This window comes from Neovison vison, chromosome 12, assembly GCF_020171115.1.
Source record: "Neovison vison isolate M4711 chromosome 12, ASM_NN_V1, whole genome shotgun sequence".
NCBI lineage: Eukaryota > Metazoa > Chordata > Mammalia > Carnivora > Mustelidae > Neogale > Neogale vison.
In genome coordinates this window covers 62,096,804-62,122,377 of record NC_058102.1, presented here as the reverse complement: position 1 = coordinate 62,122,377, position 25,574 = coordinate 62,096,804, and the positions used below count along the sequence as shown (strand labels likewise).

The 25,574-nt window shown below is 36.6% G+C and overlaps 1 protein-coding gene across 23 annotated transcripts in view; it reads right to left on the bottom strand.

The window, feature by feature from the left end:
• The window catches only part of PLEKHA5 (pleckstrin homology domain containing A5), a 237,755-nt gene that overhangs the window by 62,233 nt on the left and 149,948 nt on the right, over window positions 1-25,574 (bottom strand). For 11 of the 23 annotated variants that reach the window (XM_044227429.1, XM_044227432.1, XM_044227409.1 and 8 more), the window contains 7 exons: window positions 20,550-20,650; window positions 16,598-16,713; window positions 16,285-16,302; window positions 12,911-13,378; window positions 6,417-6,882; window positions 2,897-2,980; window positions 222-341 (listed from right to left, as the gene is read on the bottom strand). In XM_044227429.1, coding sequence (XP_044083364.1) covers window positions 222-341; window positions 2,897-2,980; window positions 6,417-6,882; window positions 12,911-13,378; window positions 16,285-16,302; window positions 16,598-16,713; window positions 20,550-20,650 — 1,373 coding nt within the window. Of the gene's footprint in view, window positions 1-221; window positions 342-2,896; window positions 2,981-6,416; window positions 6,883-12,910; window positions 13,379-14,395; window positions 14,415-16,284; window positions 16,303-16,597; window positions 16,714-20,549; window positions 20,651-25,574 lie in introns of those variants that run through there. The other 12 variants (XM_044227410.1, XM_044227412.1, XM_044227436.1 and 9 more) reach the window with 4 other exon arrangements.

Genomic DNA, 25,574 nt, shown 5'->3' with positions numbered 1-25,574 from the left:
TGAGCGGGTTGGAAGGCTAAGAAGAAATTCATCCTACCCGTGTATCCCTTTAATAAGTATAAACAAATGAATTCTCAAAGGGTCAATAGGAGATCATAATGTTGCCGCAATGATTGTATGGGCTCATGCTCGACACTAACAACACCGATCAAACTGATTAATGAGTGGCTCAGAATCAGTGGTAATGGCAGACGACACATACAAAACTCTTCATAGCTGACCTTCGGGCTGTGGGCCTCAAGTTTCAGCTGCATGAGCTGTGCTAACGTGTGTTCCCGGACACTATTCAGTTCGGCCTGCTGCCGTCTCAGCTTTATTAGCAACAGCGTAAGCTCCTCTGGCTGAAGGAGTACAATTTAAGAATCCAAACAGTGGAAAACAGATTAATTGTTGTCTTAAGTGACAGATATTAAACCAAGATTTCTTGGCAAGTTTCCTCTTATGGTTGACATCAAACATAGTGCCTAGGCACTATGATGATAGGACCTACATAAATGCATAGATATCTAGAGAAATAGAAGGAACAGTGTTACTTAAAAGATACAGCGGAACAACAGTATATTCAGGCATTTTCTCAGAACTCAAGAGAGAATTAAGTGTTAAGTACAAAAAACTACAATGCCAGAAAACCATTATAAAGTTTTGTACGTAAGAGCTATTAAATTATTATTATTCAAAGATATTCTAAAATGACGCCTAAGACTTTTACAGCAACAGAACAATACCTGTGTGTCCAACACTCTATTTTAGGGAACAGAAGGTAAATAAAAAGAATTAAACTTCATGTAAAACTTGGATGATATCTTCATGCCATTAAACTCAGTACCTGGGATCTATTAATTGCTTCCCAGTTATATTATTAAATGTCTCCGTTAGGGGATTCACAGGATATTTTAAATGACCACAAGATCAGTTTTTATTTTTTAAGGAAAAAAAAAAAAAAAAAAGACAGCATTTTATATAAAGAGAAAGGTTCCATGAGTATATAAACCCTCTTCCCACACTCTGGGGCAAGTAGAGAACTTTTGATTCCTGATTGCTTACTATGATTCCTAAGGGAGATAAATTTTCAAAGGCAGATAAAATTCCTTAACAGGCCAATCTGACATATTTTTCTTTGCTAGAAATGCAATAAGGTATGGTCGTTGGCAGTCTTACAGGTCATAAAATATTATTTGGTCTTTCTCTGAACTTTGCTATGATTAAAAACTGCAGAAAGGCCAGAGGGAAACTCATCACCTGAGGGCTGTGGTGTGCACTTGAAACTTCTAGGCCAAAAAGCGTTCCTGAGATGGATCTGTCTTGCCTATACCACAGGGTTAACGTGAGCTCTCTTCTATTCTGTTCATTTGCTGCTGTTCTTTTTTTCTTCTCTATACAACAATTTTAAGGGACAGAAGTAATTTTTAACTGTTATATGAAATTATATTAAAAACGATTGCCTTCATTGAGAAAAATCTCAGAATTAAAGTGCAGTTACTATGGGATTCTTTAGAAAGAGCCATCGACATGGATAAGACATTAAGGAGTCAAAGAATATGTGTGTATGTCCTGAAGAAGAAATTTCATAACAGGAAAAGAAGAGCTACTTTTGCTCTGATGTCAACCACATCTGGTGACCTCAGGACTATCTTACGATCACCATATCAAGCTCTTGAGGCTGCCACAGAGCAGGTAGGGTTGTGTAAGGGATTTAGATATTGTAAGACCCAGAGTGACCAAAAGAAGGAATCTCGAGACTCTGGTTTATTATTTGCTGAGTTAAAAAGATAAAGAGATTTTCAAAAGGACAAAGGGTTCCAGTAAGTTTCCTATATACTTAAACTTTGAGGCAAAATAAAAACAGGCACATTTTTGACCTGCACAAAAGGACGTAATAAGTAAATTTTATCCTAAATATCCACTAGAGGGAGCAAGCAGAAGATAAAAATTCATAATATGACACTTATTAGCATTATCTTATGACGTATGTCTGTTTCTTCGTCAGATCAACAATCTAATATATAAAAATTACAACATTTAAAAGTTTTTAGTTTTAATCAAGTAATATTTATAACCTTTAATAAATAAGCTGCCAGTAGCTTAAAGTCAGAATATATTCCTTATATCTAAGCACAAAAAGGATGAAAAAGGAAATAAAACAATGTCTGCAAAACACACAGAACATGAATTTGTTTTGATTCCTTCAGGAGGACAATTTCAAATGATGAACAACTATCTAGATCCTCAAATCACATCTTCACTGGAACTGAGACTACCTACTGACATTAAAGCACAGATAAAAGAATGCCATTAAAATTAAATGATGTAATGAAAAGTCCTCCTTTCTCTTTAATGTGAAGAATAATAGTGTCCTGGTGATAGAACTCCTTCCCAATTTGAACATAATACTGAGGATGAAATGATAATGGTAAGTACTTGCTAACACCTCGTGTATTTTTATAGTCTCTCTCTGCATAAATATGTAAATCAGTTTTTTCCCTTCTAAAGTAGTTAATCTGTATAAACATTCACAGGAGAAACTTCTTAAGAGGCCTGAGTGTGACTACACATGGTCGCCTGCTGGGCTTGTTCCACTAATCAACTACTCCAACTTCTGTTTTAAGAACAAGGGAATTAACATTCAATGAAGTAAACAAACCTCTCAGTTTATACAATAAAATCTGAAAATATAATCTTATATTTAGGCCTTCAGACATTTAGGGAGATATATCCAGTCTGACAACGAAATTAGAAGAAATTAGATTCTTCTAATGAGCTTCTCTTTCACAAAAGCTGCAATAGTTTTTCTTTGGGAGGAACCCCTTTTTCAAACTTAGAAGCTCTGTTGGATATGTGCTATCATGTGCAGCACATATATAAATCATGGTACGGTAAATAAAAACACTGAACTCACCGTTTTGCCTTGGAGGCTCTGGGGACTAATAGACTGTAAAGTCAGGCCAGCTGGCATTGACCTCCTGTCAGGCACATAGACATGCTAGGAAAATAAGGGTACAATGTAAGTTTTGTGGTCAATGTCACTGATGAGAAATCTTTTTACATTATAAAATATCATTGAAAATTTGCTATTACTGCTTATGAATGTAGGTATTAAAAGTCAGTTGCAAAATGGTATCTGAAACTGCATCAATGAACTTTTCATACTGTTAGATTAATGCCTACTGGCTTACAGGCATAACTAGGAGAGATATTGTGGGTTTGGTTCCTGACAACCACAATTAAGTGAGTACTGCAATAAAGTAAGTCAAATGAAATTTTTGGTTTCCTAGTGCATGTTAAAGTTATGTTTAAACTATGCTGCTGTCTATGAAGTGTGAAATAGCATTATGTCTAAAAAAATGCATATACCTTAATTAAAAGATACTTTACTATAAAAAATGCAAACCATTGTCTGAGCTTCCAGTGAATTATAAATCACTGATCACAGATCACCGTAACAAACAATAATAAAATGGTTTGAAGTATTGTGAGAATTACCAAAATGTAACACAGACACAAAGTGAGCAAATGCTGTGGCACTGACATTTTTGTCAGAAGGACTGGTGCAAACCTTCAATTTGTGAAGGAAAAAAAAAAATGCGGTATCTGCAAAGTGCAACAGAACAAAGCAGGCCTGTGTTTATGCTCTAAGTGAATTTTTTACCCATCTTTGATTCTGTACTATCAAACACTGTTCGTGAGGAAAATACTGGATCAGTGAGTTATGCAGATGTTGGCACCACTGGTGTACAGTATCACACCACACACCTGTTAATACCACCACCGATCCTGAAGCGCTGGAAAGCTGTCAAACTCACAGTGGCAGATACAGCATTTCCAAAATTCTAATTTTTGCTTGAAAGCTCCTATTTGTCATCAGTGACAAATACAGTTAGTTGTTTTCTTGGAAGTGACAGGATAACATTTCACTTTGAGATGTGTCTGTCAAATACCGAGTCTGAACAAGTATAGTTTGTCTGTCATTTGTTCTTCCAAGTAAAAGTAGCGTTTCAAGAAAAAAGGAGCTAGTCCAGCTTGCACCTCAAATGCACACATCTTTTTCTGTGAGTCAACCCTAATATTAGCACTTTGGTATGCAAGAAAAATGTCTTCAACATATTTCCCATTTCATCACACAGAATATTAAAATGACATATAACGAAACGTTAAGATGAATAAAATGATCTTTTACTGCTTCGTCAAAGGGATTTTTAAGTGAAACTGCTACTTTATTTCTACTGCAAGTGTGTGGCACGGGAACTTACAGCGACCACCACTAGTTTGGAGCCACTCCCTTGATTTATGTGAAGGTACCAAAACTCACCATTGCTTCTGTGCTTTTAGAAAATGGTTAACACAATGAATATCGCCTTATTGCCATTGTAGAAACAGTTTTGAGCTTATTTATAGACTCCCTGAAAGGGTCATGGGAACCCTCAGAGATCCATGGACATACTTTGGGAACCACTCATCACATCAAGGAAAACGATAGGACACTTTGAAAGAAAATTCTGGCAATGTTTAAGAAGTTTTTGGGGAGAGAAGCAGTAGGTATTAGTTGACCGGGAACTAGATAGCAAGCACACAGTCATCTTATATTTGTTATTGAAACAGATGATAAATTAATACTAATACCAAGAGAACACTTTTCAACCACACACTAATCAATTGTATTAGAGCGGATCTGTCTTGAATATTGTTTTTATTTATTTTACTTGTTTGAAGGAGTGAGAGTGCACATGCATGCGCACAGAGAGGGGCACAGGGAGAAGGACAAGCAGACTCCATGCCCAACATGAGGCTTGAGCTCCTGACCCTGAGATCATGACATGAGCTGAAATCAAGAGTTGGATCTCAACCGACTGAGCCACTGAGGCCCTATTATTACGATTTTTAAAAAAATCAATCATGGGGGGGAGGGGGGTTGGGAGAAGGGGGGTAGGGTTATGGACATTGGGGAGGGTATGTGCTTTTGGGTAACTTGGAAGGGGAGATGAACCATGAGAGACTATGGACTCTGAAAAACAATCTGAGGGGTTTGAAGTGGCGGGGGGGTGGGAGGTTGGGGTACCAGGTGGTGGGTATTATACAGGGCACAGCTTGCATGGAGCACTGGGTGTGGTGAAAAAATAATGAATACTGTTTTTCTGAAAATAAATAAATTGGAAAAATAAATAAATAAATTAGAGGAAGTAACCTTAAAAAAAAAATCAATCATGATTTAGCAATCAAGTGACAAAACATCAAATTTTATTACTGTGGAGTTCAAAGTGAGCCCTTTTTTGGGTGAGGCAAATTGAAGCTTCCTCAAAAAAAAAAAAAAAGAAAAGAAAAGAAAGAAAAAAAATCCTGATTGACTTATTCATTTCTAACGGTTATTTATGGAAAAGTCAAACATACACTTTATGTAATGTTACAACTGAAGGATTCAGTCTGTCAAAAGGATACTAAAAGGTACATTTTAAAATGGTATAAGCAAAAAATTCTTTAGAATTAAAAAGGAAATGACAGAAAGTTTCCTTTTCATTTTAGGATAGACATTACAGAACTGGCTGCGTGTAGGCTGGCTGACTGAGACGACGGCTTTCGTATTATCAGAAGCTAACTAACACTGAGTGCACTCATAATCTACTAAGCAATGCTTAAACCAACTGCAAGTACAAGTTAAAACATGATTGCTATGTGAATCTTAATTTTAAACAAGAATATACACCAGGGCTTCTTGGTACATTATTCTTCTGATATTAAACTGGGCCGTCTAAGGAGATATTTCGATAAGCCATACAAGCAGCTGGTTAGAAGATGAGGTCAGCACTTACCTAAGCGAAGAGCGGGACGAGCCTGATGTATGTGCTGGAAGGGGGCAGGGGTCGAATTTTCAGGTGTGTGAAGAGCCAATAAAAACGCAAGTGGGCTTAACCTACATGGACGGCTAATGAGCTATGCTGTCTCAAAATAGCTAGTTCTGTGCTCTTGAGAGACAATGCATTGCAAGCTTAGGTTTTTATATGTGAGATTCTGACACTGCAGATTATTCTTGCTTAGTTTTTAAAACAGAAGAGCTGCCTTGCTTACCTCCTCCCTATATTCATGTCTCTCACATTTTCTAATTAATTTAATTATTTTAAAGATTTTATTTATTTATTTGACAGAAAGAGAGATCACAAGTAGAGGCAGGCAGAGAGGGAGGGGGAAGGGAAGCAGGCTCCCCACTGAGCAGAGAGCCTGATGCGGGGCTTGATCCAAGGACCCTGAGACCATGACCTGAGCCGAAGGCAGAGGCTCAATCCACTGAGCCACCCGGGCACCCCACTTGTCTTTCACATTTAAAAGAAGGCATAGTAAAAAAAAAAAAAAAAAGAAGGCATAGTATAGACAGAAATAACAGAGCATCCATAAAGCAGTAGTTTATGCAAGATGAGCAGCTAGCTTACCTTAGGGTGGTGGGCCCTGTGCCTGCGATCTATCGTCACATCTCCTCGCTGAATTGGGGAAGAGACTTCTGATCTGTACGTTCGTTGAGGGGAGTATCCCTGATAAGCAGCTATTGACCCATGGGAAGGTGATGTGGGAATAGAGTGCATGGTCTGATCAGAAATATTAACCATGGTTTTGGGACTGGTCAAAGGACCGTGCCGAGGGAGGGTGCTCTGCTTATTATAGAACTGACGCTGCTGCCACTCGTAAAGCTGCCACATCGTGTCATCTCTCATTGATCTCCGTTTCTCTTCTGCTCCAGGTCCTACTGCTTGGTCGTGAGTGGAAGGGGTTACACTGCAGATACTTTCCGGCCTGGTCTTGCTGTTCCTTGGAAGTGTTCTATAACCCTCAGGATAGCGAGCCATAACCTGGGCTCTGTGGCTTGGCATATTTCTTGGTAATGTCTGATAAGAAATTACTCTAAAACAAACAAACAAAAGAAGAATTGAAATGTAAACATGAACAAGAGAGTTGTTTCCTAGATTCTGAATTAGAGTACATTTCCCCCCCCTTCTGGTAAGTAAAATATATATACTTGGACTTACTTTTAAAAAGTTGATCACAATTTTACACAGGATATAAAATATTCATGAATAATTTTAACTTTTTTATGAAATTCAGTTTGATGAATTTACATTAAGTAAAAAACATCTTTGTTATTTACATAAAAGACTATTCACATAACATACAGTTAGGTTAAAAAAAAGAAAATACTTATTAGTAAAAATGTCTAAGGTCTAATCTCATCTGTCTCTATAGCTTGTTTTTAGATCAACAGACGCCTAGAATCTTTTCCTACATCTCACCAGAACACTTAAGTGGGATCTCTGTGTAGGAATGATATCCTGAAGCATTTGAGTTGAGCCTACAAAGCCAGAAGATAGGAAATGAACTCCTCAAGGTTTGTGTGATTCCTCTATTGCAACGCTTCCTTCAGAAAGCATGACTATTTCTGGAAGAAGTACCTCAGTACATTTGTGGTTGGAAGAGAAAATTCCCCTTGATAACTTCTCTTAATTTGAAAAATAAAAATGACTTGAAGCTAAAGCTCAAAACTGAACCATTTAAAGACAAAATACTTGAACATGACAATATTTAGCTATACAACTGCAAAACTCAGGAATTTTCCATGTTTCTAGCATAGAAATGAATATTCCACCTTGGTATAAACATTTGTGGGAGGCTTTCTAAAGCAATCTAAAAGTTCCTCATGGACATTAAGCAGCTAAAATAAAGTTCTTCTAAAATGCTGTTGTTTCTGGATATGGACACATTAGGTCTATTACTAAGCACAGATTATTTATTCTAGTTTTCTAAAATCAAAGAATAAAGTAGAATTTTAGTTCACAATTTTTTTTAAAAAAGACAGTACAATAAAAGCACTGCTCTGAATTTGTCAAAACTATCCTTTTGCTAACCTCATGCCAGCAGATACAGTAAATAAAAAGGATTTTCAAGAAGTCAATTAAATTAATTTAATTAAATTAAAAATTTCAAATCAAGTTAGCATTTGTGTTTTCCCACGATCTCCAGAGGTAGTCATTAGATGTAATTACAAATCAAATTCTAAATGCAAACACAACCTTTTAAATAACAGTAACCACAATAAAATCTAGATTTAAAAAGATCAATATTAAATCATAAGTATTCATCTTATGCTAGCATCTATATTGGGGATTAATTTATATCCTAATATAAAATGTAATTCAATAAACCAAATGTGGGAGAGTTGGGACCCTACCAACTCAGGTTTCCTGACCTCTTCTTTCAACATTTAGTTAATGCTTTTCTTCTGTGTACTGTATTCTCAACACAGAGCATATTTTGGAATTGGGCATGCATAATTGCATAATATTTTGCTGTCTCCTGCTGGCTGTTAAAATGCTCACAAGGCTGGTGATTACATAGACCAGAAAAGATAGAAGACTCAACGTGTAAGGTACTTGACCACACTCTTTAATCACCTGGGGATCCTTGGCTGGTAACCTGGATGTCAGAGCTGTGTGACCCAAAGACTGCTCAAAGACTGCTGTCAGTAACAATGCCTACTAGTGTGTTGTAGTAAGAAAAAAGACTTTGTTCTGATTTGGTGTAATGAACTGGGTGCATCTGAGCTACGAGGTATGGGGAAATAAAAATCCCTGTGGAATGTGTGCCCACTAAGGCACTAAAATGATGTTACCTTTACACAAACACCAGAGGGAGTCTCAAATAATACCTTTTTTTTGTGGCTTAAAGCACCCACAGAAGGGATAAAGCCATGAAAAACATAGCAATACAGTGGAAAAATAGTAAAGAGGAGAAAAACAGTTGACCCAAAGTCAGGAGGGCCAGGATCCTTGCTCTTCTCCTGAGTACAAAGACTTTGGAGTTCATCTGGGACTCAGACAATGTCAGAGTATGTGGTAGGTTTTTTCTCTGTAGGGTGGGTAGATGGGGTAGTTCATGTTTTGAGGACAGGCTAGGAAAGACCAAGAGTATATATTCCTTTTAATTTTATTATTTAAAGTGATCCATAAGCCCAGCGTGGGGCTCAAACTCATGACTCTGAGGTCAAGAGTCCCAGGCTCTACCGACTGAACCAGGTACCCCTCATATTCCTTTCTTTAAAAAAATTTCCTCAGGTTACTTTTAATACCTGGGTTAAAGAATAGTCCGTAGGCCCGTCAGAACTAGAATGAAGTCTCTTACTTCCTTAAGCAGGATTCTTTTCATTATGTCAATGATACCCAAAACTTGGATTTAACGAAAAAGCGAAATAATCCTTCTATTTGAAGAAATTTCTCGCAAACTATGGCAATTATTAAAAAAAAAAACAACTTCTCAATTGTAATGGTTTAATTAAAAAGGAAAATAAACCCCCAAATTAGGAAGGGCATAATCTTAAAGTGCTACTAGAATCCTTCATATTGCTACCCAAATCTGGCCAACTGAAACTTTTGGAGATTTGGTTTTCTTATCTATAAGATGATTTGATCACAAAACTATCTTACAGTTCTAAACTCCCTGTCTTACTATGTGTTTGAAATATTTATTTCCAATTCCTTCAACTGTTTCCCCCTAAACTAAATTTCCTTCATCATGCTGGTTGTTCCTCAGCTTCTCAAAGTCTTCACTTGTAACAGGCTTGCTCAGAATTGGACATTTTGCCTCCCCCCCTCCCCTTCCCCCACCAACCCCACAAGGGCTACTGCAAGCAAGGCTAATCACTGGATGCCTCTGGGGCTGGAGCGAAGGAGAAAGGTACCCAGTACTCTGATATAACCAGCATAAAAGTTCACTTCTTTGCTGCTTTCTCACCACACGTATTTCCTATTTTTTTCTCTGCTTGGTCTTCCTTCGTATCCCCACCTCTGTTCACACTAAAGCTAGAAACTGGAAAAAGTCCAGATTGGCAACTCCACATCTATCAGCTTAAGAAGCACGTCAGTCACAGAAATAGATGACATCCTAGAAATTCTGTCCTAGTACTAAAGCAATTTATCCTAACATATCTTGATTTGGTCATTTACAAATTCAATAACTTTGGTTATTCACAAATCTAAGAACTATTATAGAGAAAATACGCAAAAGCTCTGTACTAAGCACTGAACTATATCATAGAAGAATAAATGATAATATAAATACTAACTTTATATCCAGTTTGGAAATATGGGAAAAGATTATTTATAAACATGTAAGGATGGGACAAACATTATTAATCTAATATACAATTAAAAACAGTCTATAAACTAATGTTTAAATTCCATTTCAGAAACTACTGCATCAAACACCTCCATCAGTACTCTTGAAGCATTCACAATCTGTGAGCTGGACCCTCTTGTAGAGATGTACACGGAACGTGAACTGTTAACATACCATATGACCAGTAAGAGTAGGCTAATTAATGATTACAAAGTTTAAAAAGGCTCTTCTGCCATCTTTGAAACCACCTTTGAAAAATTTTAATAGAATGTTACGTTATTATTAAGTAAATTTATTTTTAGCCCATACGCTTTCCAGCATTTTGAGACCTGTTTTTCAAAAAACTAGTTTCCTTCAGTGGTTTTGCCCAAAGAAATTCAAATTAAGCAAAGTGTGATTTACTTTTAAGTGAAAGCTTAAGAAATGAACACTGTGAGCTCCTTCATCAGGTTTGGTGCTCCATTCACCAGCAGCTGCCTGTCAAACACCATGAAAACCCTGTCCCTGGGATTCTGCCACACAGAACAATGGATTAAGGCACCATGCGTCTTAACAGTGCTTGCCACGCACAAAGAAACTTAAAAGCTCTGCTCACAGATGCAGGGATCTACTATTTGACTAAATATTAAACCTCTTTTCTTTCCATCAGAACTTTAAAAGCAAGCCTTTCATAAAGTTTTATAAAATGAATCACAATGTGAATAACCCATATGCTTCTTTCCAGCAGTAAAAATTATTTCATTATAAAACATCACAACTATTTTTTAAATACGAAGTTCATATGATAATGTAGATGATCTATCTCAATGACCCAAAGTACACTCTAGCCAGAGAATCCAAAGTTGGAGGGGAGAAAAACACAGGAAATCCTAGCTCAAAATAACCTTCAGAAGGCGTAGGTCTGCTTTCAAAAGAAAAAAGTCACACAGAAAGCCTTTACGTATGTTAATTATACCAATCAAGAAACCCAGAAGTTCTTGAAACTAATATTTATGCCCAACAATTAAGAAAATCTAACTTCCAGATGTCTGTTGAACCTTTTTAACTATAGTTTCAACTGTAAGAAAGTATGAATCACTGAGGACAGTGATTTCACTAAGAAGTGAGATTTAATTTGCTGGGTTGAGATTCAGCAAATTTTCTGGCTGGGATTTTTATTATTGTTTCCCTGAAAATGGTTACCTTAAATACAATCAAACATCTGTTCAGCCTCCGCCCCCCCTGCCCCGAACTATCTCTGGCTTCTCTTCAGCCAGAAATAATAAATATGTCTCACAATTCTCCCCTGGGAAAATCAGAAAAGTGAGTGCTGACGGTGGAGAAGAAGAAAATGAAAGTGAACACATTGTGAGAGTGTTTTTGCAGTGCTGGTTGAGGTAACAAAAGATGAGGCCAAGTGCACCCAGGCCTTTGAGCTGTTCCTGAAAGGAGAGACTCGGGCTTACAGGCACAGAAGCCAGCCACGCCAACTAAGCAAACTAGAAGAACGTTCCTATACCTCAGAAGTCTCACTGTTAGGTTAATCTACATTTAACCAAAACACATTCATGTCATTGTTTTACGGTTTTCTACTACTGAGGGTAAGAGTCACAGTAACTCTTCAGGTAATTCTTCCGACATTATTTTTAAAAATTTGTATCACCAAACTCCTACCTAATGACAGAACACTGTTTCTCATCAGTAGGTGCCTGCTTTTCCTCCATTTCCTCTGGCCTTTACTTTTCATCTCCTTTGCAGGCCCCCACAATCAGTTTTTTCCCTTAAATGTAAGTGTTCTTTCAGGTTTTCCTTTAGAATCTTTATTTTACCCAGCTAAATCTTTATTTTACCCCAGCTAAATAAATTTATCTTCTCTCATCCTTTCCTGTAAGTAGTTTTGATATAATGATGATGCCCCAAACCTTATTCAAATCCAGATTTCTCTTGGGAGCTACCGACTTCAGGCACCTCAAATTTAACCTCTCCAGTCATTTATTATTTTTTCTTTCCAAATCTTCTCTACGCGGTTAAAGGCACTAAATACTACCTCTGATGGTCAGAGGCCTCAAAGCAGGGTGTCATTCTTGATTTTCCCCTATTACTCAAACTAAATTGCAAGGAAGAGCTTACAATCAAGCATATCTAAGCACTCCACTAGTCTTGTCAATCCTACCTTAAATAAATCCCTTTCTTCTCCTTATTTCACTTAATCCAATAGCTTTTGAACTTTCTCTAATTTGTTCTCTAGATCCTGTAGCTGGAGAGATCTTTCTGAAACGCCAATGTGAACACATCTCTTCTGGCTTGTCTCCAGCCTCGTTTCTCCTGCACCATCACAGCTGAAGCACCTAAGCCATACTGGATGTCTCTGGGTTCCTTTTCCTGCTCCCTGTCCACTCTGCAGTCTGGGCTATCTAAAACCAAGACAAGCATGCCACCTTTACATTTCAGCCTGCATTTCCCTTCCTGCAGAAGATTTTCCCGGACCCATAGGCTGTTGTCGGTTGACCCTCTTCCTTCATTTTATCACAGTATACTGGACTTGTATGCTTAACTTTCTCCTCTACAGGGTAGGGATCTCTTTGAGAAATCTGAACAGAACAATGGGAGATAGAGAAAAAAAAACACTCATGTCTGATTACCATGAAGAAGAGAGACAGGAAGCTATAATGCCTAAAAACGCTACTTAAACTAGTATTTTTCCATAGGTGTGTCAGAAACCAATCTCCACAGGCATAGTGTGAAAGGAATCTGGGTTCTGAACACAGAAGGACAAGACACTTACCCCCTGGTTTCTTCTTCATGACCCCTCCCCTTCTGGATTTTAATCCACTGTTCCAACTGTTGCATCGAGTTTGTCCTCTGGATGACTCGATCAGCCTCTGTGTATAAAGGCCCTGTACTTGGGTGATTTCCACCTCTAAGATCTGCCAGGCTGACATTGACTGTTTTGTTCTCCGAACTATTCACATTGACTGGCCTATAGTGTCCGGTCTGGGCTGGGCATATTGACCCGCTCTCATAGTCAGATGGCAGCGAATTCAACTTTACGCTATTAATTTTTGTTAAAGGTCTATCTTGACCATCCTTCTGAAATCCGTATTTTTCAGCTTCTAATGCCTTTTTTTCTTCACTTTTGCTTATTTCCTTGTTTTTCTGGTTATTTTGGACCTCTGGTTTAATTAGCACTCTATGGTTGGGAAAGTTGTTGATTTCTTTAGTTGGTGCATTTTCAGATGTAATCTTGTCCACTCTGAAATCAGAAGAAAATGGTAGTAAGTCAGATGAAATAATGCACATGTTATTTCTTGGATTCAATCTAGGAAAAAATGTAAAATTACCTTTGACTTTATTAAAAAAACTGGAAGGGTCACAGAGGCTAAGCCTGTATAAATCCAATATTGTGATATGAAAACTCAAGCACAGTATCATACTACATAAACAGAAAGGAGGTGGGGGAAGAAAACATAGAATATACGGTGTATATAAAGCACCGAAGGATAAAAAGTGATGAATGACCCCATTAGAAATCAGGAAATAAAGCAAATTAGGATTGCCCTTTGACAGTAAAACCACAAAATTCACACTTGAAGGACTACCACAGCTGATCATTTGAAATAAACAATGTGGCTTCCAGCTGGGAGGAGGGATTAACTCATCTTGAGACAAACGTTGAGTCTGGTTTGTGGAAACAGCTGCACAAAGAAGTTAGAGTCTGATACTGTTGAAGATGGGAGCCGCAGGACTCATCAGCATGTCTGTATTCAAGAGGACCTGACTTTTGGTTAAGGGCTCTCACAGCCAGACCGAGCTGTGTTCAGCTTGCAACAATGCCTCTTGCTGACCATGTCTCTGGACAAGGTGTGGAGATTTACCGTGCCTCCATCTTCTCTTCGGTAAGTGGGGGTAACTGTAGCACCAGGGTTATGGGATTGTGTGAGGACTAGGGGAGCACATTACTGGCTGCCACAGACTTTATCACTATTATCATTCCATCTCATCAAGCAATTTTGGAGTAGAATCTGGTTTTCTGTGTCCACCTCCCCACTGGAAGAATGCGCTGCCTGTCAGTACGTGACCGGGCCTCGTTTTATTGCTCACCATTCCAGTGGTTCTAGCTAGGTCTTTTTGATGAGAATCAGCTTCTTTGATACCAATCACCTCCAGACTCTTGACAAGACCAAGCTGAGTGTCTAAACCTGCACGAAATCGCGAAGCTCATGCCGTGCTGGGAGGCCTTTCCAGAACTGGCCAAGCGTCCACACTTCAATACAGACTACAGCTCCTATCTGATGCCAACATGGGTATTGCAGCCAGTGTTAGTGACGGGCAGGAACTATACAGCCCACAAACATACAGCTATAGACAGAGGTTAGAATATGAGTAGTGAGGGAAACAAGGAAAAGAAAGGGGACAGCTTTTCGTAAATTTTTGCGTATGATCCATATATTTAGGTTGGATATAACTCACAGCTTCTATATTGGAAGCAGTATTAGACACTGGTAAAGTTTACAAAGATATGCTACAGAGCTTCTTTCTCTTAAAAGACAGAAGATTTACACTTTTATAAAAGCATATTTATCCTTATGAAATATACGGGTGAAGGAGTGGATTTAAGAGTGAATATCAAATATCTGAAAAAAAATTTTTAATCTGAAAAAAATTCTTAAACAGTTACTTCTAGTTAATTTATAGCTATTATTTTATATTAGAACAGAACTGTTTTAATCTTGATTTTTCCAAAGACTTGTCATTTAAGAAATATCATTTAAAAAAAAAAAAAAAGACATATATACTGACTTTTCAAATGGGAACAAATGAATTTACAAGAAATGAACTACCTAGTTAAAAGCTAGGCATTTTATCTCTTAGGTGATATACTCTGATAAATATTTGTTAGGTATTCTAGACATAAAGAAAAGACAGCCCATTACCTTAAAAACCAAGCAAACAAACTCTTCCTATACTTAATGAAATATTACAATATTAGGTTCTTTCCGTTTGAAATATTAAGTGAGATCAACAAGGCAGGATAAAAATGCCAACAGCAAGAAGTACAAGAAAAGACACAATTCCTACAAGATAATGACATCAGGCTGGGCACATGGGTGGTCTTCAATAATTTCTGGCTGAGTAAATTATATCAACACAACCTGCCAAAAATTGTTACAGGCACATAATCAACTAATAGGTTATCAGAAGTTCAACCAAAATACTACTATTTTTATCATCCTAAATTATGAGTAATTATTAGTTTTTAGCATGGAAAATGTAAGAAAAAAAGGAAGCTGAAATTCTGAGATAAGGGTAACATTCAATATGAGATTATCTAGAAATCATATATTTAAATTATAATACAGATTTCTTTATTCTAAATAGTTCCTTGAAAATTTTACTTTAGGGTTAAAATTATCTTAGGATTAAAAAAAACCCACAAATATATTTATATAGCATCAACTTCAGTCTTTTAACTAGTGAGTCAAAGACTTTATTAGTACGTACACTAACCCTCCTCCCCACCAAACTAAAGATTTATATTTTAACAACTCCCTAATTCCCTGAGAAGAGAGAAAAAAGATCAAACTTGCAAGTAAGCATCTTCCCTGTGTAAGATATATACTCAATTGCTGCTGACTGGAAAAGAACTTAATTGTGTCACAGATCTTTCTCCAAAACACGGGAATACAATTTTTGTAAAGCACATCATTCAGCTGCTTTTTAAGTAGTTGTATAAACAGATTTCCTCTCACTAGTTCTTAATATAGTTGATTATTAAAATGATTCAGATGTTCAAGCAGAGAAAAAGAAATCACGGATCAATTTTAATATTAGATATATTGTCAAGGATTCTAAGAACTGAAGTTTCAAAAGAAAGAAGGTAGAATTTATCAAGAAACAGACATACTTAGAAATGATTTTAATGCTTAATGGGCTGTTTTCTAGAGACATTTATCATAAAATCTTCAGAATTAATCAGGAAATGCTGAAGAAATGAAACTCATCAAAAATTTTTATTTCTATTTATTACACTCCAAAAAAATACAACATAATATAAAAGCACAAGAAAATTAACTTCATGAATATAAATTCTCTTTTAGGATTTAGGCCTTAAAACACTGTCTTGTGTAGATTTAAGAAAACAATTAAAAATGTACTTACCGGAAATTAAAGGTAATTCTGTAAGAAGAAAGAATATTCAGTTTGAATGTTAGGATTCTGGATTCACCTCAGTACACTGATAGGTGAAAATGAATAAAGAGGAAATGTGGAATAAAAATGCAGGTGGTATCTCAAATTAACTAACGGTGTATTAATTTAATATAGAACATGAATTAATCCTTGATTTCTGAGGAAGAAATGATTTTATATCATGACTAATAAAATGATATGTACTATGATAACGCTATACACTTGCCAGGCATGGAATAAAATGTAAGTGGCAATCACCATTATTTTCCCTACAAGCCTTTACCTTTTCACAGGTTCTGTCTGTACTAGGGCAGCGTCTAACATGGCTTTCATCCACAACTCCATTTCCTTTCCTGTATCAGTGCAGAAATAATAGGTCCGCATGTTTGGATGGGCTGCCTGATTGAAAATGACAGGATCATTGTAAACAGATACATGGGATCTGTAAAGGAAAAAGAAAGACAGTTAAGTAGTTCCCTACATAGATCATCACTATCAACTTTCTAAGAAAGCAGACTTGGCTTATACACAGTTACAGAAATGAGTGACTTAAAATATAATTCAATCTTGAAAATAATATAACTATTAAAATGTCCTCCCAACATTGCCATTTTTCCTCTGAAAATCAAAATGAGGAAAAAGGTGTGTGAAAAGGAAAGGAGGTAAGAAATGAGGTTCCTTGTTATGCTTCCTTGCCATGCCTGTTCCATGTATGCATCCCTAGCAATTTCCATTGACTACAATTTACACCACTTTATTCAAGAATGTTCCACTAAAAATAGAACTATCAAACAATCCAGCAAATCCTCTTCTTATTCAAAGAAAAAAACACCAATTCAAAGAGAAATATGCACGGGTGGCTCAGCTGGTTAAGCATCGGACTTGGCTTGGGTGCTGATCTCGGGGTCGTGGGATGGAGTATGGGATGGAGCCTGGCATCAAGCCGTGCTGCGTGTGAAGCCTGCTTGGGATTCATTCTCTCTCTCTCTTTCTCCCCCACCCTGCTGTGCACATGTTCTCACTCTCAAATAGATAAATAAACCCTTTAAAGACAAAACAAAAACCAAAGAGATATATGCACCCCCATGGCAGCATTATTTACAATAGCCAAGATATGGAAGCAGGCTTAGTGTCCACTGACAGACGAATGGCTAGAGCAGATGTGGCAGACACACACAGCAGGGTATTTCTTAAGCATAAAAAAGAAATGGCATCTTTCAATGACATGGGTAGACCTGGAGGTCTATTATGCCAGGTGTTATACGTCTGATGGAGGAAGACAAATACTGTCTGATTGTACTTTATGTGGAACCTAAACAACAGAACAAATGAACAAACAAAACAAAACAGAATCAGAGTCAAAGATACAGGGACAAAATTCTGGTTAGCAGATACAGGAGGGATTGGAGGGTAGGTGAAAAAGGTGGAGAGGATTAAGATGTATAAACTTCCAGTTATAACATAACTAAGTCACAGGGATATAATATATAGAATAGAGAATACAGTCAATAATATTGTAATAATTGTATAATGACAAATGGTAAGGAGAATAATTATGGGGATCATTTCATAATATATAAAGATAACTAATTGTATGCCAATTATACTTCAACAAAAAAAGAATGTTCTAGAGCAACTAGCAACAAAATTAATAGAAATATAGCATTTCCCCTTTGTGTTAGCAACTTCTTCAGTCTTCAAAAGGTGCTGCTATTGAAGCATTTTGTTTAATCCTCATAGACACACAAATATAAAAGACTAAGAAATGATCCAAAATGGTATTTCCCTTTAGCTTTTCATTTCAAGTTTCAGAGTTAAAATGTAAATGTTCTGTTGCATGGAGCACTGGGTGTGGTGCATAAACAACGAACCTTGGAACACTTAAAAAAACAGAATTAAGATGTTAGAAAAATGTAAACATTTTGGGTTTGAGGAAGGCCTATGTAAGTGGTTAAGTGGGTTTTTATCTTTATAGTGGCTCAATCTGCCTCTGTTCCTAAGAAATGGAAGAAAAATGAAATAAAGGCATCAATGAGGGATGAGCACTAAGAGCTCAGCTTAGCACGTAGGTTGGCAGGGCAAAGAAGGACAGCAGTAGTAGCTGTATCAAAGTAGAAAAAAAGGGCAAGGCAGAGAATTCTGTGGAGGAAACATTCTTAATTTCCATGTAAAAATGCCTGTGAGTTTCCCATCACACACTGAAAGACAAGGAAAAATAAGTTATGCCAGCATACAATGAGGTAAAGGAGAGTACGAAGTACATAGTCTGCTGAATATAAAAACTGGAGAGGAATAAATCTGGAGCTAGACTTTACTCTGAAATCTTGACTATCTGCTTCATTAACAGTGTCAAAGTAGCTTTTTCAACAATTTTTTTTTTTTTCAGAAAGAATCAAGACAAATAAATTCAATGAACACAGTGATCCAAATAACTCTTCTCTATAAGCAACAAATCTCACTAGACTTTGTGGGAGATATAAAACTATCCATGGAAACAATGTAAAAGAATCAGCTCAAATGCTACATGTTGTTAAAATGATTAAAGCCATGACTGCCTGAATCGGGTTTTGGAGAAATGAAAGAAAGAACACTGTCCGCATCTGTAATCAATGGACGAAACAGGGCTAGTGCTAGAGGATCAAGGTACAGGCACAACTTCCATGCCAACAAACCATACCATGCCTGCCAGCTGTCAAGTAGAAATATTTACTAGATAATGACAGAGTCTGCTATCTACCTTTAAGTTCTACAATCGTCTATCAAGTTTCTACTCACCATTGTGATAAGCAGTAGCTTCAGTGTCAAAAGTCGCTCATAAATTTGAAGGAAACAACATTGCAAAAGAGAGAATTTGAGAGAGAAATTACTACCCTTGTTACAGAGAAAATAAAATTAATATCAAAACCAAATAATTACAGAGAAAGTACACCTAACACGCATTGTCACTGTTATTGAGACTTCAACATTCTAATACTTAAGAGTCTTAAGAACCCAGTAAAATGTCCTATAAGAGTACATTCAATGAACTTTTGCCAAATTGATGAGCAAACACAAAAATTAAACTCATGATCAAATAACAGTATCATACAGTCTTACACGTGAGATAACTTTTATCAATTTATTATTTTAAGTTACCAGTATTACATTTTGTTATAGCATCATAAATACTTAATTCTGTTCCTCTGGTTTACGATGTTAATAAAATTTATTGAATTCCATGCCATTCCCTTCTTACCCACAGTGTCTGCTTGGACATCACCTTCTCCTTGAGGCTGTCCATCACTACCCCCTCACCCCCAGGCCCTGCCCACCACTCTAACTTTCCTGCTTTTTTCTCCATAGCTAGTAATGCAATATGTTAATTAGCAAAAGTTGTAAATAAGCTGCAGTCCTAGGTATTCTTTAAAAAAGTGGATGGGCAATAAAAATGGGATCAGTTTTATAGGGCTGCAAACATTTTCACTGTTAAATTACAGCATATGTTACCCTTACCTTCCCCTTCAAATGAAATTTTAACATCAAACCCTTCAGAGTTCTTAAAACTGACTTAAAAAATAAGTGACCTCTAAAATTTATTTCAGCCACAGTCATAAAGCAAAGAATGCAGTATGGCTTTTGAAAACAAAAATAACTGAAATATCATTAAAGTGGCTTTTAACTTGAAGTATTTCACAAACCAGCATATGAGAAGTGGATAGGCATTCTAGTCAAGGAGGGGGGCTTAGGTCTGATTGGATTTAGTAAGTTTTAACATCTCAATGTCAATACTATCTCAAAATTATATAAAATTATATAATGATGTTCATTATGTACTTAGACCAAAGAACATCTTTGCAAATACTCTCTGAGATCATATACATACATATGTTAAAAACCACAGTTGTTTCCTACAGTCCTCTTCCCCAAATTTATTATGAAAAAATTCAAATATACAGTATCCTTTAAGAATAGTATAGTGATCACCAGGACACCTACAGCTATATTTACCAATTATTAGCCATTTTCACAAATTTGTTTTATCTAGAACCACTGTGAAGTACAGAAATGAAGACACCTGGCCCTTAGATATTTGAGAACATGCTTCCTAATTAAAAAGGATTCTCCTACTCAAACTTAAGACTGTTAATATATTTTAAATATAAAAATGACCATCACTAAAATATTTTTTATAATCCATTTTTTAAATCTGTGCAAGATTCAAATACAGAATTAAAAAAGTATGACTATTTCCTTACCTTAAAAGCATATTTGCGGTTAATGTGGTCCTCAGAGGTAAGCATAGCTATTTGAAAACTAGGTAATAGTATGCTTCCCAGGATACCCTCTTCTTTCTCATCTAAGAGATAATTGAGCATCTGATTAGAATTTTAAATGTTCTCAGGAAGCAGAATAAATTTTCTCAAAACTTATTCTGATCCAATCAAAAGGTTCCTATATATAAGTGAACTGTACTCATGTGTTGTTTAGATAGTTCTTTATAAGTTTTTAAAGGAAATATTAAAAAGCCCGAGTATATATACTTCTTCATTTTCACTAAGCTTCCTCATCCTAAGCAAATCAGAAAGGGTGCTCACGCATCTGAAAAATGTCAATTAGACAAAAAAAAAAAACCATATATTTGTTTGGCCACAAACCCCTTAACATGTGATTCACTGAAAATATATATTAGCATATAAGTAATAACACAGAAACCTTAGAAAATCAACCCCCCCCAATTTCTGGTAGGATTTAAATGCCCAACCATTTCAAGCCAGGACTAATGCACAGCTCACTTGCTCATGCCCTCCAGTCTGGCTCAATGTCTCCTTATAAAGCCTTCCTTGACCACACTGCTTCCCATTCTAACCCATCCTAGAGCCCTCTCTTCTCTTTCTGGAACTTTACTGCCCCAACCCCCATACCTTAGACATACTACATACTTTATTATTTATTTACCAACTCTCTCCCCCCACTACAATGTCGACTCCAAGAAGACATTTAGAATGACAGTAGATGCTAAAATACATCTGAATAAATATACATCTTTAAAACTATGCTATAAAAATTATATGATTTTTAAAACATATAACTGTAGTTAGCTTTTACTGGTCATTCTGATACACAACGAAGTTATGGGAATAAATTATAGGCCTACAAGGCAAGCACATAAAACACACCCAGGAAAATGATAAAACATTAATCTTGGCACAGTATAGATTCACATTATTAACTTGCTGCTTGGGGGCAGAGATGTTTACGGAACTCAAAATATACAGTTCATTGTTAGAAACTCATAAGACAAGTTAATAAAGCTGTGCATTAGGCTGATGAACTCAGCAATGAGAAAAACCATAAATGAGAAATAATTCTTTTTACTCTGCTTGTCATTTTTTTTATTATCATAAACTTAACAAGGAATTTTATTTATCTTCCTCTCATTTCTAATATATATGATGAAACTTCCAAAAGAAAGTTGCATTCAATAGAGGTTATTTCTGTAGCTTTTCTCATAAGTCAACAAAATTCTCTTACTATAACTGTGCTCCTTCAGGTAGAGTTCACTAATAAATGAAAGAATGAACACTAGTGCAGATTTAGTCTAAAAGGTTAAAAAAAAGAGGTAGAAAGCAGTCATCAATTATAGAGAGTATGAGAATTTAAAAGAATGAGTCACATTCTACTTTTAAATCCATTTTGTTTATATAAAGCATATAATCAGAAATAGCTCATGAAGTCATCTTTATTAAAAATCATTTTTATCAAATAATACATTCTCCTATGTTGCATTATTGGAAATGGTGACTTTTTCTAAAGTTATTTCAGAATATGCAGAGCACTATGGTGTAGGGTGACTTCATGGCCTTATCAGAAATGGTTTCCCAAACGGACACTAAGGAGCTATGAGATCTTGGCAAGGTATCGATGCTGGGTATCTCTGTTTGATCAACTCTAAAACTGAGGAAAACAGGACTTATTGCAAAGGATTGCTGTGAGGGCTCAATGAGCTAAGAGACATGAAGAACTCAATAATGCACTCAGCCCATTTGAAGTGTTCAATAAATAACACCCTTATTATATAAAACTAAGGGCACTGCATTTATAAACATCTTCATCTTTTGTCAAATGACTATCCTAAGAGTTCTTCACTAGATTCTTCAAATGCTCCTAATCATGACATTCTTCTGTTTAGTTCTGTCAAGCCTGACCTAAGTAACTGTCTTTCAGCTTAAGGGCTGTATACACTGACAAGCAAAGAGTGGGTACTGATTATCTGTAGAAGGAACGAAGTCCCCCCCGTGGGTGAGACGGGCCTTTTGTTAGACTGGATGGCAGCCCAACTCCCTCCACCCCAACCTATTTCCTTCCCTGCAGGTAATAATACTCCCATGAACACTCCCTGGTAAGGCTCTTGCACATTAATCTCTATCACAGAGCTCGCATCCTGGGGCCATAACCTGGGACAAGAACCGTAAGAATCTCAACGTTGACTGGATTCAAGTTAACATTGTAGACTCTCCACTTCTACTTCAGCTTTAAAGATATTTGGGTCAGGGGCGCCTGGGTGGCTCAGTGGATTAAGCCGCTGCCTTCGGCTCAGGTCATGATCTCAGTGTCCTGGGATCGAGCCCCGCATCTGGCTCTTTGCTTGGCGAAAGCCTGCTTCTCTCTCTCTCTCTCTGCCTGACTCTCAGCCTGCTTGTGATCTCTCTCTCTGTCAAATAAATAAATAAAATCTTTAAAAAAAAAAAAGATATTTGGGTCAAAGACAAAACAGACATATAATTACAGCTGGGTACATAACTTACAGACTGGAATATTATTACTAGTTATCATTACCTAGAATATGTCAATACTTTGTTAATTGGTCTCCTGGCTTGTAGTTCCAAGTGCTAGGGTAATTTTTCTAAAATGTGCATTTGATCCTATTATTATTCTTGCATTTAGGATAGAGTCAAAACTCATTAAGACTGTAAACAAATGCCTTCTGTGCATCATTTTATTTTTTAGCCTTTACTCCTGCTATGTCTGCAGACATAACCTTCATTCCAGCTACATAAGCCCCATGTGTAATTTTACAAATATGCCACGCTCCCCCATGCTTTGAATATCTTAAGTCCACTGTCTAGATCACCCTTCTTTCCTAATTCTTTTTCTTGTACACCTGGTCAACATTCCTTCAATACAACTGAACACTATGACAGTCCTTCTCAGACTCCTTTAGCTAATCTGTGAGTTGCATGAAGAGAGGAGTTTATATTGTTCACTTCTGTATCCTACTACCTAGTAACGTATTGGTGCATCAAAAATGCTCATGGCTAGCTACCACCTTCGTCTGAGTCATTATCATTTTTACCTAATAATCCCTAACTAGTCTCTGCTTCCTTCCTTCCTCTTAATAATCCGTTTTCCAAGAGCAGCTTGAGTGAGCTTTCCACCATGTAAATCAAAGCATATCACTCATATACCGAAAACATCCCATTGTTTTCTTACGGTATTTATAGTAGAATTGAAATTCTAGTAGAATCTGACATTGGTGCAATCTTCATTCCTCCCACCTGCCTCCCTATTGCCAGCCCTCTAGCTGGGTGCAACGGCTTCCTTCAGCTCCTTCACTGTTCCACTTTCCTAACCTCAGAGCTTTTGCACTCTTGCTCCCCTGCCTGAATACTATACTCATCTGGCTTTTCTTTGTCATTCAGACCTTGCTGTCTAAAACATATGCTCGGAGAACTGATCCAAAGAAATCTTTCCTCCATGCATGTCTTTCATACGATGACCTTATTTTCCTAAAAGCACTTATCATCGTATCGTTTATTTATTTGAATTTATTTACGGTCTCCCTGATTCCTCTAGAGTGAAGCTTCATGAGAACTTTCTTTCACTGTTTTGACAGCAACTGGAACGAAGCAGGTCCTGCTCAATAAATATTTGCTGAATGAATTAAATCCCATAATAAGTATTGTCAGTAGACAGACTGTAAAATAGAGCAATCTAAGTGTTCTATCCTAATATGCCCGCTACTTTGTAAGGAACAGTGGAAACTTGAACTTCCATCTGGTATTGGCCACTAACTTACTGTGAAAAACAGCAAGTCACTTATTTTGTCTTACTTTCCATATCTGTGAAATGTGGACTGATTTGTAAAAAAATGCTGACAGTGCACTGTGTCCATCAGTATACTAGACACTTGGAAAGATGCAGAAGAAATGAATGGGGGGCTGCTGTATTCAGCAGGTTAAGATAAGAAATCCGTATAAGGAAAAATCCTGTGGTTCAGAGAAGTGCCTAGGTCAAAATTCTGGCTCAGACACTTTCTAGCTGTGAGACCTTAGGCAAATAATACAACCTCACTGCCTGTTAGGGTCCTCTTGTGTGAACAGGCAAAGTAAGATCTCCTACCTTGTTAAATGGCTATAAGGAACAGATGAAATACATCATTTATGTTACATGCTCAGCATATGGCAAATGCTCAAAAAAATGCACAGTATTATGGTCATCTCACTAAAATCTGGTAGTTTTTATTTCAAATTTGACAATTCCTGTTGATATAATAGTGAAAGTGTATAATCTACTCATTGCCAACCATCTGAAGTGCAGAAGTGAGTTAAATGATGTTTTCCTTTTTACACAGCTGTCTGGCAAACCATACTAAAATTAATAAATATACTGAGTATAAAATGTACCTGGTTAATAATAATATGGAATCTTACATTCAGTATGGCTTCTGAACTCAACATTTACATTTTAAAAATTAGGTAAAAGTTCTTCTATTTTAATTAAGCAGTACCCTTCCATAAGCAACAGCAGCAAGTTATAAGGAATTCAGTGTTCTTTTTGTTGTTAACTAACATTAAGGAATTTTATATGAGAATAGTAATATTTTCTTGTTCTTGTCTAAAGCTCTAAGTAGACTATAAACTATAAAAGAGAGAAGTACAAACTATAAGATTAGAAATAATGCATGAGTTATATATAACTCCTACTTTCTGAAAGGGTAGAAAAATGGTAGGAAAATTTTAAAGGAATTTTTAAGGAAAATTGTAGAGTATGGTTGGCACTTAAACTAAAGATAATACCACAATTGCTGCCTGACCAACATCTCTATGACAAAATGAAATTTTATAGGTTGTTTGGTTGATTCTGACTCAGCAGTATTTCTCAACCACAGTTTGCAGTGGGGGAAAAATAGATGAATACCATTCTAGTAATTTCAGATTGGAAGGTTAAGATGCATTATATTGCATTATATTGCTCTGATAGATGACCACAGAATTTCAACA